Raw genomic sequence first — 15,670 nt, forward strand, 5'->3', positions numbered from 1 at the left:
GCGGATCAGCAAAATGATGGTGGGGAAGGTAGACCATTCCAGCAACCAAACACCACCGCCAGCACCGCCATCGGCGGTGACATCACCAGTTCTATCAAAAGAACCGGCACCTCCAGGAAAAGAACCATCACCAAGCAATGTAAGCCTACCAGCACCAAATGTCCCACAGACCACAAAAGGTCAAGAGCAAAAACCGTCAATTTTAACAACTAAAAAGGAGTCCAAGACACCGGAAATTCCTTCAGAGGATAATGTGTTACAGCAACAAGGTCAAAACACAACCACAGAGGGATTGATGGAAAATTCATCTCCAGGAAGTCAAGCGAGAAATACAGAACCATCCACTTCTACAAGTGGCAGTGGTGAGGCCCAGATTACGGCGGATGCGGATAATGCTCAACGGCCCAACCCCAGTGAATCACAGGACGATCTTGAAGGTACTGACATCAACAATTCTCCTACAGCAGATGAGGCAGCACCTCAATCAGCAATAACACTCACCACCGCTCAAAAAAATGAAACGGCAACGGTTGGCGACAGCGACAGCAGCACCGCGGTCCCCCACACCACCTCCCCTCTTTTGCTTCTTCTTCTTCTTGTCGCGTGTGCGGCTGCGGTGGTGGCCGCGTGAGAGTGAGTGTGAGAGAGCCGTGCACCGCCCGCACACACACTCGTCCTTCACTCTCTCTCTGTGTGTGTCCCCTTGCATGGACTCTCGCCCTCACCTCACCCCACGAGGCACACACATAATGTGCCCATTGTATATATGCATGCACACCCATGCAGGTCCGTTGGTGCTCTCTTTTGCACGACACGCACCGCTGCCGTCCTGCCTGGCTGCATGGGCGGAGCACCGTAACTGTTTCTGTTTTGTTTTTATTGCATTGAGTGGGCGACCTCTCTCTCTCTCCCTCTGTGTGTGTGTTTTGCTTTACGGGAGCAATGAGAGTGTGTGTGCGCTGGTCGTCCCACGCTTCGGCTTTTTGTTTTGTTTTCCTTTTTGATTTTGTGGTTGAGTGCACCCATTCCGCGGCTGTATGTGTGTGTGTGTGATGATATGAGTAATTTGCGTGTGTGCTATCTGCCTCTCTCTGCCGTTGCTTTCTTCAGACTCTCTTGTGGCGCACAGCTGCTCTGCAAGTATAGGCGCTGCCAAACACACAAGCACATGCACACACACAAATGCCGTGTTTAAAACGCTGAGAATGCATGCACGCACAGGATTGTGGCTGCGGCGGTTGTTCCTTGCGAGAAGGGAGTACGGGAGTATGCGATTTGCTTCGTTGACATGTTGCTGTTGTTATGTTTGCAGCGTGCAGCCAGTGAGTGATGTGGCAGTGGGGGTGCCTGGGATGAGTGCGGATTGATTCCCGCTTTGCAGCTGTAACTGCGGACGTTTCTTTCCCACTGTGGATCTGTTGATGAGGTATTCTCCGGCTGTGCGGGTGACGTGCGAGTGCTCTGGAGGAGACAGCTGTAAAAGGGCTGGCGGCAGCACGTCGGTGCTGCGAAGGGCGGCTGTGTTTTTTTTATTCTGCTGGTTTTTTTTTTTGTAAGGGCGTTGTTCAGTGTGTGCTGACGCGTGACGAATAACGACGTGCCAGGCGTGGCCCCTGCTGCTGGTGGTGGCAGTCCCTGTGTGCTCCCGGTGCACTGTTCTTCCATCTCCTGTTCCGTGTGTCTGTGTGCATGAGTTGTTGTTGTTGGGAATGACTGCGGTGCGGATGATGGTGCCACTCACTGTGGATGGAAGACGGTGTTTACTCTTTTACCGCTTTTATTTTTTGGCTTATTTTCTTTATTTCTTTCTCACACACTCAGGCTAGGAAAGCAAACAAGCGCTAATCGCTACTGTGAAATTGTAAGGCACTGAAAGGACCAACAGCACACACACCGCCCACACACACATATTTATATGCTCTCACGTGTTGCTGCTGTGAAGGCACCCCGCACAGACTACCGTCGCCGCGTGGCCGGATCCAGCGGAAGGAGGAGGGAGGGAAGAGAGAGTGAGTGGCAGAGGCCCAACATGTCCCGGCGTGCGTTTACTTCCGCGGTGCTGCTGCTCCTCGTCGTGATGATGTGCTGCGGCACCGGTGGAGCCGCATCCAGTCAGGACGTGCCGTCAGGCAAGGGATCTTCACCGAAAACACAGTTTGTTTGGGAGGATGGGAAAAAGGGAGAAACAGTGAGTTCGCTTCGTGTTCCCGGTCTTGTTGAGATAGATGGCGAAGTATTTGCCGTTGCCGAGGCGCAGTTGAAGGGTGAAAGCGATTTTAATGGGATTGCCTCGGAGCTTTTGGCGTTGACTGATAAAGCATCAAAAGAATTGGTTAAAGCTCAAATGAGGACACAAGTGCTGGTGGAATGTTCTTCCGACAAGGAGAATTGTGCTTCCCGTGAAGCTGCTTTGGCTGTTTCTCAGAGTGAGAAGAAAGTACGTGTGAGGCAGCCAACAACAGTTGTGAAGGAAATTGATATTTACATGCTTGTTGGAAAACACAGCCGTACCGATGCCACTGGTGATCAGGCAGCCGACTGGAGACTTTTGCTGGCGAAGGGGAATGTCAGTAGTGAAGCCGGCAACAAAAAAATCTATTGGAAGGAAACTGACGGTGTACCGTGCAATCTAGGCGACCAACAAAACTCATTGAAACGTCTGATTGGCGGCGGTGGATCGGGTGTTAAGATGAAGGACGGTACGCTTGTATTCCCAGTGGAAGGCACGAAAAAGGATGGCACTGGAAGTGATGGAAAGACCGTTTCGCTGATCATATACTCCTCGGATACTCCGAGCTGCACACTGTCGAAGGATGTGCCTGACGGTGGCTGCACTGATCCCTCCGTCGTGGAGTGGAAGGACAAACTCATGATGATGACTGCGTGTGATGGTGGCCCTCGCAGGGTGTACGAGTCCGGTGACAAGGGGGATTCGTGGACGGAGGCGCTCGGGACACTCTCGCGCGTGTGGGGCAACAAACACGAGGGAAATGTGAAGGGCGTTGGAAGCGGGTTCATCACAGCGAGGATTGAGGAAAGGGAAGTGATGCTCGTCACTCTGCCGGTGTATGCCAAGACTGAGAGCGAAGAAAAGGAAAAGGAAAAGGAAAAGGGTGAACTCCATCTTTGGCTGACGGACAATACGCACATTGTTGATATTGGGCCGGTATCTGTGGAAGGAGATGATGTTGCCGCCAGCTCCCTGTTGTACAAAAGCAGTAAAAGTGGTAATGAGAAGGAGGAGTTGATTGCACTGTACGAGAAGAAGGACGAAGGGGATACGCCATCACTCGGTATGGTCTCTGTGATTCTGACTGAGCAGCTGCAGCGGGTGAAGGAGGTGTTGAAGACCTGGAAGGAAGTGGACGAACGTGTCTCCAAGCTGTGCATCAATTCACTTGCTCAGAAGGATCCCTCAGCTGACACTGCCTGCAGCGCTGCCATGCCGACGGCTGGGCTGGTTGGCTTTTTATCCGGCAGCTTCTCTGAGAGCACATGGAGGGATGAGTACCTCGGGGTGAACGCCACAGTAACTGGTGCAGCAGCAAAGGCAGAGCCTTCCGATGGTGTGAAGTTCACAGGGCGTGGCGCAGGGGCGGAGTGGCCTGTTGGCGCGCAGGGGGAGAATCAGCTGTACCACTTTGCGAACTACAACTTCACTCTTGTGGCGACGGTGTCCATCGACAAGGTGCCGGAGGAGGGTTCTCAGATTCCCGTGATGGGTGTGCGTGCAGGCAGTGACGATGAGAATACAGAGAATTCCGTACTTTTTGGACTGTCGTACAACAATGAAAAGAAGTGGAAGCTACTGTGCGGTGGCGCAACGACAAAGGAGCTCAGCAGCATTGGGGAACCGGGGACAACACACCACGTGGTAATTTTGCTACGGAACGGCAACCAGGGCACCGCGTACGTCGATGGTCAGCGTGTGGGTGTGGGTGCGCAATGTGAATTGGGAAGCACGGAATCCCAAGAGATTTCACACTTCTACATTGGAGGCGATGGAGTCAATGCAGAGAACACAGCGGGTGACGAAGACGTGTCTGTGACGGTGTCGAACGTCCTGCTTTACAACCGTCCGTTGGCATCCGAAGAGATTGCGGAGCTTGCCAAAAATAAAATTACTATTCCGAAGCCGGAAGAACCGAAGAAATTGACGACACCTCCTCGTTCACCAGCGGTAAGTGGATCAGGTGTGGAGGTAGCCGTGTCTCAGTCAAATTCTGCCGGGCAACGGCAATCGGAACACGAACCGTTGACGGCGAATATTGGTGCTGGCAGTGTATCCGGTGCGGCTTCAATTGCTACGACTGCCTCGTCTGAAGCCGACCAAGCGGTAGTGACAGTGGGTGGAGAAACGGTTCAGGGAAATGGATCACCCCAAACTCCTGAGGTGAGCGTGAGCTCTGGTAAGGATGGGGAGACGGCGGAAGGAACGGATGCGCAGGAGGGAATCCATGCACAGGCCGGGGAAGTGACTGCCACGGCACTCAACAGCAGCCTCGTAAATGTGTCGCAAGGAAATAACAGCGATGCCAGCAGTATGCGTGGGAGCGGACTGCTGCCGCTGCTTCTGCTGTTGGGACTGTGGGGGTTTGCGGCTCTGTGAGGAGTGAATGGCCTCAGTGTGGAACACTTCAGCCTTTCCCCACCACCGACGCACGCACTCCTGCCAATGGATTACTCTCCGTAAAGGAAAGGTATTTTTTGTGCGTTGTTTACTTTTTTAAAAATACTTTAATTATTTTCATTTTTTGCTTTTTTTTTTTTTTTTGCTTTTGGGGAATCACTGTGGACGTTTTTCTTTTCTACTCTTCCCTCTTTAATTGTTTGTTGCTGCACTCTTCCTGCGAGGGGTGCCGTGTGTTTCCCGCCCAACTGCTCCACTCGCACACCCACCGACACGCTCATGACGACGGCCCTGTGCGCCTCGCCTGCTGCACGCATGAGGGGGGGCCGCGACGAACGGCGCGCTGAGGGAGCCGTGACGTGTGGGCGTGCGGCGAGGGCCTGTGGGGCGGAGCACACATTTCTTCCCTCTTGTTTTGTTTTCTTTGCGGTCAGGGCTGGCAGACACCCGCAGCGCCACACACACAGCCACACCCTGCCGCCGTGTTTTTAAGATTTTTTTTGTGTGTTTACTTCATGCGCTGGCAGTCCCGTCAGCAATTCTCTCCCCTCCTGATGATTTCTTTTCTTTTGCTGCGCTCACTCTCCCGATGGAGTGACGCGACTGCCGTCATTTCTGCGTGCTTCTCTCAGTCCCCACACACGAGTGACTGTGCTCTGCGGGCTGCACTCACGCGCCGATGAGAGGGCTGAGGGGAGCAGCAACACGCAGATGACCCATGAAATATAAACGATGTGCGGACACATGGAGGGTCGGACGGTTGAAAGACATTTAAATATCTTTTAATTTTATTTTTGGGTAAAATATCTACAGACAATTTCTGGAGCAGCATGGTAGTTGGGTGCTGTTTGTGTGTGTGTTTTCTTTTTTATCATTTGGGTGTGGCCGTAGTAAAGGACAACTTTTTTCATTTTCTTTGTTTTTTCTTTTTTCTTTTCAAAGTGTGAGGTGTGGAAGGGTGAAGATGATTTTTTATTTATTTATTTTCATTTAATTTTTTAATGGATTGATGCTGCTTGGTCCGCAGTGCAATATCATGAGCTTGAGCAGTCCTCTTCTCTTTATTTCTACCATGCACCTCTGCTGTGCGTTTTTTTTTTGTGCGTCCCTTCACATACTCTGCTTCTTTTTCTTTATTTCTTTGCTTTGTGTGTCTGCAGGCACACACAAACGCACAAAATGCACATTGCAGTGGATTTGGATGCTTCTTTTGTAGTGCATGCTGGCGATTTCGGGTGGCTGCTGCTTCCTTTAGTGGGCATGAAGGGAAGGAGGAGAGAGGGAGCGCACACCGCGAGTCACTCTTCCTGCGGGTGTGATGCACCGCCTGTGACTGCTGTGGAGGGCCGCATCCTTTCGGTGTGCGCTTCTCCGCCGTTGTGTCGTGCGTTGGCGCATGTCATTTGTTATGCGCGTGCGTGCTGGGCATGTGTTTCCGGAGCGTTGGGCGGCCACCATCTGTCTATGGCGGCTTGTGTGAGTGAGCACATGCGGATGAGGGTCAGGGCGCATGGAATGAAGGAATGGCTTGAGGAAAGGGGAATTTGATTTGGAGGGTGTTTGGACCGGATTCATTTGGCTGCGGTGGTCGCATGCACGACGGATGTGTTTCCGCATAATGGGGGAGGATGCGACAGGGTTTTCCGAAGTGGCCCGTCAATGCAATTTGGGTTTTGTAGCACCGAGGCACAGTGGTCTTCCTGCAATGGCTGGTGACGGCCCCTAGTGGACCGGTGTATTTATGCTGCTGCTGCTGCTCGAGGAGGCGTAGAAGTGCGATTTGAGGTGAGCGGCGGAAGGGCCGCACATCCCGCAGTGATGATCGTCGTTGGCCCAGCGGGTGCCTCTGAAGGTTTTGTTGGATGCAACGTCCTTATGCCCGTCTCTGGATGGCGGCATCCCTGATGCAGCCAACGAACGGGGCTGGGAGCGGCTGTGGGACGCAAGCACGTGTGGATGTTTGGAGCGGCCGGCGCACCGCACGCTGAGAGCATGGCGCGGTGGGGGCCGGACCCAGAAAAGGGACACCGCGTGGGACGTCAATCTTCACTGCAGCGACCGCCACCGAATTCGGATGTGCTCGCACCTTCTGCGGTCCCTCTTCCTTCACTTCTGTGCCGAGGACTGTGCCGCGGGATCGAGCAGCGCGATGTTTGGCCGCAGGAACATGGCCCGAACAAATGATTTGTGGGAGGGGGATGTGCACTGCGACGAGAAGGAAGAAAATGTTGCGAGACGACCACCACGACAAGGCCGGAGTGAAGTTGTGTTTTTTCCACTTGCGCGAGGGCGGCCTGCCACCTTGTCGGTTGGGAGGATTATTATTTTTGCGTCGTTGCGCTTACTTTTTATTCCGCCGCGTTTTCCTGCGGAACTGCGAAGGGAGATTTGCAAGAAGTTCCTGCGAGGCGTCCGTGCCGTCGTCGGAAAGGCGGATTCCCCCTGAAAAACGCTACTTTTTAGATTTGTTTTGGGCGGGGAGTTCCTGCCGATTCAACGCGACTTTGTTTTGCGGATTTGATGCGTGTGTTTCCGGGCGGTTCGGTTTGTGCTCCCGGCCCACTCGGATGTGGTTTGCGCGTCGACGTGAGGGTGCCTGCCAGCCGTTTTATTGCCTCCCCCGCTGTGGCTGCCGCCGCTGCCTTCTTCCCTTCCTGAGGTCCTGCGGCTTCTTGACAAGATGTTTTGGGGAAGGCGTTGCCGCTCTTATCGTCGATGATATTTTGATTCTGGTGTCGTGGTCAGAAGACATTGAACGAGAGGGTTTGCTGCCCTCTTGTTTTATTTGTCCTCTCTGCCTGACGGCCAGTTCCACACAAGCGTGCTCCTCGGCACCTCAGTTGGTGCTGGCGGGTTTGCTCACAGTTTTCACTGGCATTTGCATGCGCCAACTCTTCTCTGCTCCCTTTCAGTGTCGCATTTTTTTATTGATTGACGGACGCCATTCTGTCCGGCGTGCCACTTTGATTGGATTGTGTGGGACTGCTCGCCAACGCCATCGGAGAAAGCAGGCCGACTTTTTCATTTATATAATTGCATCTTGCGCGCAGGTATTTTTTCACATGTTCTGTTGGGCACTCAAACAGCGAAGTGTCCGGAACTATGCGTGCGTGGAATTCTTCCTGCCATGTGAACTGCGGGCAACACCGAGGGGCTGCCACTTTGACTCCGCAGAGTCGTTGTGTCTCTTCGCATGGTTGGCAGGGAAATTCCATGCAGCCTGCTACTGCTGGTGTGTCCCCAAATGTTGTCACTCCATGCGAATAATGTGCTTCAGCGAGTGAGGGGATGATTGGGTTTGTGTGCACTCTGATTCTGTTTCCTACTTTGTGCGGGCACGCAACACCTGAGTGGTGGGAAAATGGAGCGGGGCGATGCATGGCTGCGTCTCGCCCATTGTTCACTGCACGATGGTGTGGTGCGCATTGCGGTGTTGACTCTGCGATGTGACCGCGGTCTCCTGTGCGGCAATGGCGGTGGATGGACGAGAGTGTTGGCCCGCGGCGGGAGGGTGGGATCGTGCCTCCTTTTCTCTTTGTTTCTTCCCTTTTGTGAAGGTGTGCACTTATTTTTGGTGTCGGTGATGGGGCAAACAGACAGACAACGTGAATAAAACAAAATGAAAAAGGGCGATATAATGTGGCGGTGTTGTGGTTCGTTGCACGCCTCGTGTTGCTGCGGGGGCGGTGGTCCTCGGCTGTTTCACCGACAGGCGTTGCAGTGCGGCTGCATGGCGCCACGACCACCCTGCCGTGCGAGTGCCACGCCCAACGCCATTGGGACTGCGGGACGAAACAGCCGCGAGTGTCCTTTGGAGCCAGCGGCACCTGCTGGCCGCAGTTGGGCGGTGCGAGTGGGATGCTTCACCGCACGGGTGTTGTGATGGCACCTCGCCGTGGCTCTTGTGATGGTTCCGACGCTGCAGCTCGACATGTGGCGGGGAGTAAAGTGTGGCCGCAGTGGACCATGAGCAGCACCAACATGAGGCTGAGTGATTTCCTTTGGAATTGTGTTGGCGGCAGGACGGCTGTTGATGAAAGAATACAATGTGACGATGGAGGTGTTTGTTCAGGAGCCGGATGATTACGTACAAGACCAGCGGCTCCTTGAAGAAATACTTAACTTAACTGCGCACCAGGCGCTGGAGGCCATTACTAAGCCTCTTCACGAAGGTGTGCTCTCTCTCGAGCAACGTAGGGACTATGAAAGAAAAGCATACGATCACTCCTCTTGCAAGGGGAATACCAAACAGAGTACTCACGCAGGTACTGACAGAAGCGAGGCGGGAGGCAGAGGAAAGGCTAAGGCGAACGCAAGAAATGAAATTTACCATTTCCACTAATATCAAAGAGGTACTGTTTAAAGGAAGAGTTCGCGTCAATGAAATGAGGCTGAACGACTTTCTTACGAGGGAACTGGACGGCAGGGGCATTGTGGACACCAATCGGGATGTCTTGCCGGAGGAGTTTTTCAGGGACCCCACGAAGTATATCCGTGATAAAGGAGCGTTCAACGAAATACAGGCATCATGTCGTTATTTGAGTATGAAGCAAGCTGTAAAGGGTGAAGTGATCTTCGATGAGGATATACGCAGGCTTTGCGATAAGGGTGTCAACAATCTACCGGGGTGGTCATTGGCTGCTGCGGACGTAAAAGCAGCTGTTCATAACTCCACCAAACATTTCTTGGATGCAGCTGCCGAGGAGGCGAGGAAACCAACGACGACGAGCGCACCGGAGAAACTGGAGGGATGCTACGAGTCTGTGCACAATGCGAGGCGGATCCATGCGGTGGAACTTCCGGACGGCGATGAGCGAAATAAAACGGGGACGGGGATGGGGGTGCATGAGGGGAAGCCAGAACAGTCATGGTCGTACAGGGAAGCTGACGACGCTATCGAAGAGAATGACGCTGTGCAGCAATGTGGTGCAGCGCCTCCCGTGTTGGTGGTGCTTGCCTCGGAGAAGGGATGGCCGTACTCGTGGCATACGATACAGGGTCTTCCTAAGGACGTTTTTGTGAACTGTGAGGTGGATCGAGCGTGGCAGATCGTCAAGGGCGACATAACCGCGTGGTTCAGCCCTCACGGTGGGACCGACTTTAAGCCTAGGCGGCGTGTGCTGATTGGGACGCCCGGGATCGGGAAATCGGTGGCTGCCGGCTCGTACCTCCTCTACCAGCTGCTGCACTGCGATGCCGAGAAACTCCAAGTGGTAGTCCATTGTTTTGGTGGACGAGGTGCGTGCGTGTCTGACAAGACCAGCAGGACGGTGACAAGATGCAGCGATGAGGACATGTGCATCTCGGAGTTGAGAGGTTTGAGGAGGCATGGGAGGAATGTGTATATTATCTACGATGTGGCAAAGGAGGGAACGCCGCCACCGAGACATTTTGCGCCTACTTCTGGATGGGGCATGATTGCGGTGCCTTCCCAAAGGTAACGAACTATGATGAGTGGGAGAAGCAATTACAGGCCGCGCGAATCATCGTGAATTGCCCCGACGAGATGGATGTGAAGGCGATGTGCGCCTGGATGACGCGTGATGAGACCAAAGAGAAACAAGCGGAATACTGGAAAGAGGCCAAAAAACACATGGAAAGAGTGAGGCCGATTCCACGTCACGTCTTTGATGAGGAGGCGTTTAATGGACGCTGTGGAGCGGTGAAGTTTGCATTGCAGTCGATCAACGAGGGAACTGTGAAAGAGTGCTTTTCACGGGGAGGTGAGTCGCCATGGTGTTCTGAGGATCCGTCCCACAAGCCTGTGAAAGTTGTTCGGGAAATATACGCAGGCAGTGTCCGTTGATTTAATCACCGCTGTCTGCTTGCCTCGAGGAACGGACATTGGGACGCCTCCCAAGTGTAGCAGAATACAATAGCTTTTTGAGGCGGAGGTTGGCGTCGAAGGATAATATTTTGCCAATATTTTTTGGACGGTTTGCTTTGAAATCGTTCACGGAGAGTGCCTTTGTCAAGGCAATGGCGACGAAGCTCACGGAGTTTGAGCCGCCAACAGGACGTCAAGCAAAGCCCTGCGTCTTGAATTTGGCCCCTGAATTGCATCCCAAGGGAGATGAGGGTTTGCTGCCGAGTGAATATGAAAAAACGATCCGTAAAATAAAGTACGGGGTGCTGCACAAACCGTGGGCCACAAACCTTCCGCTGGTGGACGCCTTTTTTTATTTTTGAAGTCAAATCCAAGGACGCTGGTTGGGCTGCCGATGATTCCGGCGGGTGAGCACCCACCAGCCACACGCGCAATTGCACCCTCATCCATCCATGACGCGGCACCAAAATTTCCTGCCATCCCGCCCTCAATGGGACACGGAGCCCAACTCAACCCAGTCACACGCGGTGCTCCACACCCACAGGAAAAGAGACTCGGGCTGCACACTCCCTCTCCTCATGGCCACGGAAGAAGACAACAGCCACACGCAACTGCCAGCACACGCTACAAAAGAAGCATTCAAATCCACTGCAATGTGCATCTTGTGTGTGGTTGTGTGTGCCTGCAGAAACACAAAGCAAAGAAGTAGAAAAGAGGGAGAAGAGTATGTGGAGAGACGCACAAAAAATGTACAGCGAAGACGCATAACGGAAACAACAAGAAGAAGAACGCTCAAACTCATGACTGCACTGCAGCCCAAGCAGCGGCAATTCACACAAGATTTATTTAAAACAAAAAAAAGCTTTCCCCTTCGTCTTATATAAAACCCCATCACACAAAATAATTACAAATAAAAAGAAATCGTCCATTAATGTTCCACACAAATAACATTTAAAGAACTGCTTGCCGTGTGGCCACACCAAACTGTCTGCGTACATTTTGCCCAAAAAAGAAAATTAAAAATATTTAAATGTCTTTCAACCGTCTGACCCTCCGTGTGTCCGCACATCGTTTATATTTCATGGGGTCATCTGCGTGTTGCTGCTCCCCTCAGCCCTCTCATCGGCGCGTGAGTGCAGCCCGCAGAGCACAGTCACTCGTGTGTGGGGACTGAGAGAAGCACGCAGACATGACGGGAGTCGCGTCACTCCGTCGGGAGATTGAGCGCAGCAAAAGAAAAGAAATCATCAGGAGGGAGAGAAATGCTGACGAGACTGCCAGCGCATGAAGTAAACACACAAAAAAAATCTTAAAAACACGGCGGCAGGGTGTGGCTGTGTGTGTGGCGCTGCGGGTGTCTGCCAGCCCTGGCCGCAATAAAAACAAAACAAGAGGGAAGAAATGTGTGCTCCGCCCCACAGGCCCTCGTCGCACGCCCACACGTCACGGCTCCCTCAGCGCGCCGTTCGTCGCGGCCCCTCCTCATGCGTGCAGCAGGCGAGGCGCACAGGGCCGTCGTCATGAGCGTGTCGGTGGGTGTGCGAGTGGAGCAGTTGGGCGGGAAACACACGGCACCCCTCGCAGGAAGAGTGCGGAAGAAACAATTAAAGAGGGAAGAGCAGAAAAGAAAAAACGTCCATAGTGACTGCCCCCCAAAAGCAAATAAAAAAAGGAGGAATGTGGGGATAAAAGATTTAAAACGCAAAAATTAGTCACAAAGAAAGACTAGCAAAAAATTTAAAGCAAACAGGAAAAAATTAAAAATATTACAATAAAAAACAATAAAAAAAAGCGTGGGACGACCAGCGCACACACACTCTCATTACTCCCGTAAAGCAAAACACACACACAGAGGGAGAGAGAGAGAGGTCGCCCACTCAATGCAATGGAAACAAAACAGAAACAGTTACGGTGCTCCGCCCATGCAGCCAGGCAGGACGGCAGCGGTGCGTGTCGTGCAAAAGAGAGCACCAACGGGCCTGCATGGGTGTGCATGCATATATACAATGGGCACATTATTGTGTGTGCCTCGTGGGGTGAGGTGAGGGCGAGAGTCCATGCAAGGGGACACACACAAAGAGAGAGAAGGAAGAGTGTGTGTGCGGGCGGTGCACGGCTCTCTCACACTCACTCTCACGCGGCCACCACCGCAGCCGCAGCCGCACACGCAAGAAGAAGAAGCAAAAGAGGGGAGGTGGTGTGGGAGACCGCGGTGCTGCCGTCACTGTCGCCAGTCGTCGCCGTTGTAGTTTTCGTGGCTGCGGCCGTCACTGGTGTTTCTTTCGGATTGGCATCTTTATCTTCATTTTGTTTTCCCTCTGCTGTCCCTGCAGCATCAGCTGCTGGATCATCGTCTCCAGTTGTTGATGTGCTGTTGGGATTTGTTGTATTCGATGCTCCCTCCGCAGCAGAAGATAAACTTCGCTGCTCTTTGCCGTCTGCTGAGATCACCTCTGTGGTGCTGGTAACAGCTTGTTTCTTTGTCTCCCCGTTTTCATTCGCACCATCCTCTTCCTCGTCTTCCTTTTGTTCCCGTTCTTCTTCTTTCTTTTTACCTTCTGTTTTTTGGCTCTTGCTGTCCGTCGTTGTACTTGCCGTTTCTGATGCTCCTCCTCCGGGTTTTGGTGCCTGTGACTGGCTCGCTTGCACTTGCTGTGATTCTGACGCCTTTGGTGATTTTTCTTGTGACGCTGAATGTTTACTGGTTCGGACACCTCCTTCAGCGCCACCGACGGTCACATTGTCGTTTTGAGTGCCATTGTCGGACGGAGTACCAGCAGAAGCTGGAGGAGCTGTTTCAGAAGCACCCGCCTCGTCGGCAAAACCACCGCAGCACCGCACCACAGCACGCAGAGGGCACACACCAGCAGCACACGGCCAGTCATCACCATCGCCATCACTCCTGTCAATTGCGTGTAGCCTTCAGCACAAACTAACACTCCGCCAACGCAGAGTGAAAGACACAAACGCTACACCGCACAACCACCGCACAGTCACAAAAAATGGCAGCACCCAGCATCAGCAGCGCACATACAATGAAACAGTTTGAAACAGTACGATTGCAGAACTTGCCCACCGTCCTGTAAAACAGATGTAAAAAAAAAAACATTAATTAGCAAGCAAAAAAAGAAAAGAAAACTACACTCAGGGCTGTGCTGCGCATCCATATGAGTGTGTCCGCGATGCGTTCAACGTGACAGACGTGGGAAGCAACGCGGAGCACACAGCAGCGCACCAGAGGCAAACAAAGCAAAAACGATCATCATAATTACTCTCACTTTATATACATCGGACCACAGTAGACGTACACAAATCCCCGTGGCTTTAAGTGCTGGCACGCACAGCCCGCACACACCTCTTCAGCCCACAGCGGTGTACGCCAGCGCGGATGCGGCGAGCACCAGCGGGGCACACACCCACGCAGAGCTGCTGAGGCTGCCGTCCACTTCGCGAAGCCGCGACGGTGCGTGGGTGGTCGTCGTGGTTAGCGCCTCCGTAGTCGTAGTGGTGGTCGTCGTGGTCATCTGGGCAGAATCTTTGGCTTCCTCAGTTGCTTTCTCTGCAGCCGTACTCGTGTGGCTTTGTGACTCTGATGTACCATCCGTACCCTCTCTCTCTAAAGTACTGGTCGCAACACTTGAATGCGAATCCGGACCGGCCAAACTTTGTCCATCCCTGGCAGTATCATCCTGTTCCGCAGCGGGCACCGAACCTGACGACCCCGTCTTACCTTTCCCCTGTTCTCCCTCTGGGGGGGAACGGAGAGTGGTGGCGGGACCATTTGCTTCATCCTCAGTCTCAGAGTTAACGACCAGTTCCTTTGCTGTAATCACACTTTTCGTCGAAAGGTCTTCAGGCTCAGTATGCTTGTTAGTGTCCGTTGGCTCTGTTTTAATACTCGTCGTCGTCTGGGAAGAAGCTTGAACCGGCGTATCCTTTGCATCACACACGGACGGGCAGCAGCACAGGGCGAGCACCAACAGGGCACACAGCAGACAGCACTTCATCATCATCGTGAGTGTGGTCGTTCAGTGGTGTGGAGCTGATCTGCACAGTGAGGGACATGGAGAGCAACAGGGGAGACGAGAGGTGCGGCAGACACACACAGAGGGCACACCACACGAGGAGAGGGCAGCAGCCAGGCATGCACCGTACGCCGCACACCACGCACGACACACACTCCAATCCGCGGCAGCAGGCACACACACACACAGCCCTGCCGCAGCACCAACACACAGATGGAAGAGGGAGAAGCAAACAGGAGCGGCACACAAGGCTCCACCGCATGCACACACGGCGAGAGCGGTCCGTCGTGCCTGCACCCCTCACGGAGGGTACGCACACACACAAGAAGGTGCAGCACACACAGCAACACAAAAGCAAAGTAACAATTAAAATGAGATCCCCGCACACCACGTGGATTGTTGGTCCACGGGAAGTGCAGCCAATATTCATCACAGAGCAACTTATTCTCTTGTTTTGTTGTATGCTGTTACAATAACGAGTGAGTAGCGCAAGGGCCGTCCGCACAAAAGTGGCAATCATTCTGTCGTAAAAGGAACGTTCTGCGGGCTGGGGCAGTCCCAAACAGTCGCAGTCCATATTCCCAGCGACGAGGGCATTCCCGCAGTGGATGAGGCGGAGTCTCCCGTGGTCCGTCGGGGATCAGCAGCCCGTGGCGTCTGTTATGAGGCGGTGGCGGAAGTGCCTGGTCCATCTCGAGTGCCCGCGTTTGTGCTTCTTGCGGTGTCTTGCCTGCTGGCATGCCTGGCGACTTCGGTGGCAACCTGCGTGCGAGGCGCCTGTTAAGAAGACGGTGGCGCCATTGCGGCATCCGCATGTGAGGCTCTCTCAAACCATTGGAACGCCAGGACGAGCACGTCGAGCATGTGCCGTCATACTGTGGGTGAACGACCGCACTCTGCCGCAGGTTGGGCGGGAGGACGTCAATCCGCCGCTCGCTTGCCGGCAAGGAGTTGCGGTGCTCACGTCGGGAAGAAGCTCCGGGAGAGGCGGGCCATTCTCCTCAGTGTGAGAGAGCGGCGCCACCGACACAGAGGGTCGCTTGTGATCCGCAGGGCGCATGCCGGTCTGCCGAAGAGTGGGCTGGGGTCGCATCGCGCCTGCGCGCGGTGCCGCCACTCGGGGACCGATGTCCGGGTCAACACCAGGAATAGGGTCCTCGCCACACCGAAATGTGCCTGTCACGCGGT

General features: G+C 53.6%; 3 protein-coding genes and 2 pseudogenes across 3 annotated transcripts, besides 9 other annotated features; 3 read left to right on the forward strand and 2 right to left on the reverse strand.

Moving 5' to 3' along the window:
* Positions 1-631, forward strand: Tc00.1047053504155.10 (mucin-associated surface protein (MASP), putative; the record flags this gene model as incomplete). The annotated part of the gene is made up of 1 exon (XM_812748.1): positions 1-631. A coding segment is annotated over one exon (631 nt), but the record flags the coding sequence as incomplete, so codon positions are not given.
* Positions 1-12,938: a sequence feature (areas not merged during assembly with more than two copies in the genome that could not be assigned to a particular haplotype).
* Positions 1,916-4,609, forward strand: Tc00.1047053504155.20 (trans-sialidase, putative; the record flags this gene model as incomplete). Its single annotated transcript, XM_812749.1, has 1 exon — positions 1,916-4,609. The coding sequence occupies one exon, from the start codon at positions 1,916-1,918 to the stop codon at positions 4,607-4,609; it is 2,694 nt and encodes an 897-aa protein (XP_817842.1).
* Positions 4,742-4,780: a sequence feature (T-rich).
* Positions 5,598-5,633: a sequence feature (AT_rich).
* Positions 5,963-6,124: a repeat region.
* Positions 8,833-10,881, forward strand: Tc00.1047053504155.30 (annotated as a pseudogene).
* Positions 12,209-12,248: a sequence feature (AT_rich).
* On the reverse strand, positions 12,591-13,355 carry Tc00.1047053504155.43 (annotated as a pseudogene).
* Positions 12,939-13,586: a sequence feature (haploid, non-Esmeraldo-like haplotype).
* Positions 12,964-13,024: a sequence feature (CT-rich).
* Positions 13,587-14,400: a sequence feature (areas merged during assembly that could not be assigned to a particular haplotype. This can correspond to areas where the two haplotypes were merged or to regions with more than two copies in the genome that were merged during assembly.).
* On the reverse strand, positions 13,817-14,470 carry Tc00.1047053504155.56 (mucin TcMUCII, putative; the record flags this gene model as incomplete). The annotated part of the gene is made up of 1 exon (XM_812759.1): positions 13,817-14,470. The coding sequence occupies one exon, from the start codon at positions 14,468-14,470 to the stop codon at positions 13,817-13,819; it is 654 nt and encodes a 217-aa protein (XP_817852.1).
* Positions 14,401-15,670: part of a sequence feature (areas not merged during assembly with more than two copies in the genome that could not be assigned to a particular haplotype) that runs on past the window's edge.

The sequence above is a fragment of the Trypanosoma cruzi genome, genomic scaffold (genome assembly GCF_000209065.1).
Source record: "Trypanosoma cruzi strain CL Brener 1047053516259 genomic scaffold, whole genome shotgun sequence".
NCBI classification, from domain to species: Eukaryota; Euglenozoa; class Kinetoplastea; order Trypanosomatida; family Trypanosomatidae; genus Trypanosoma; species Trypanosoma cruzi.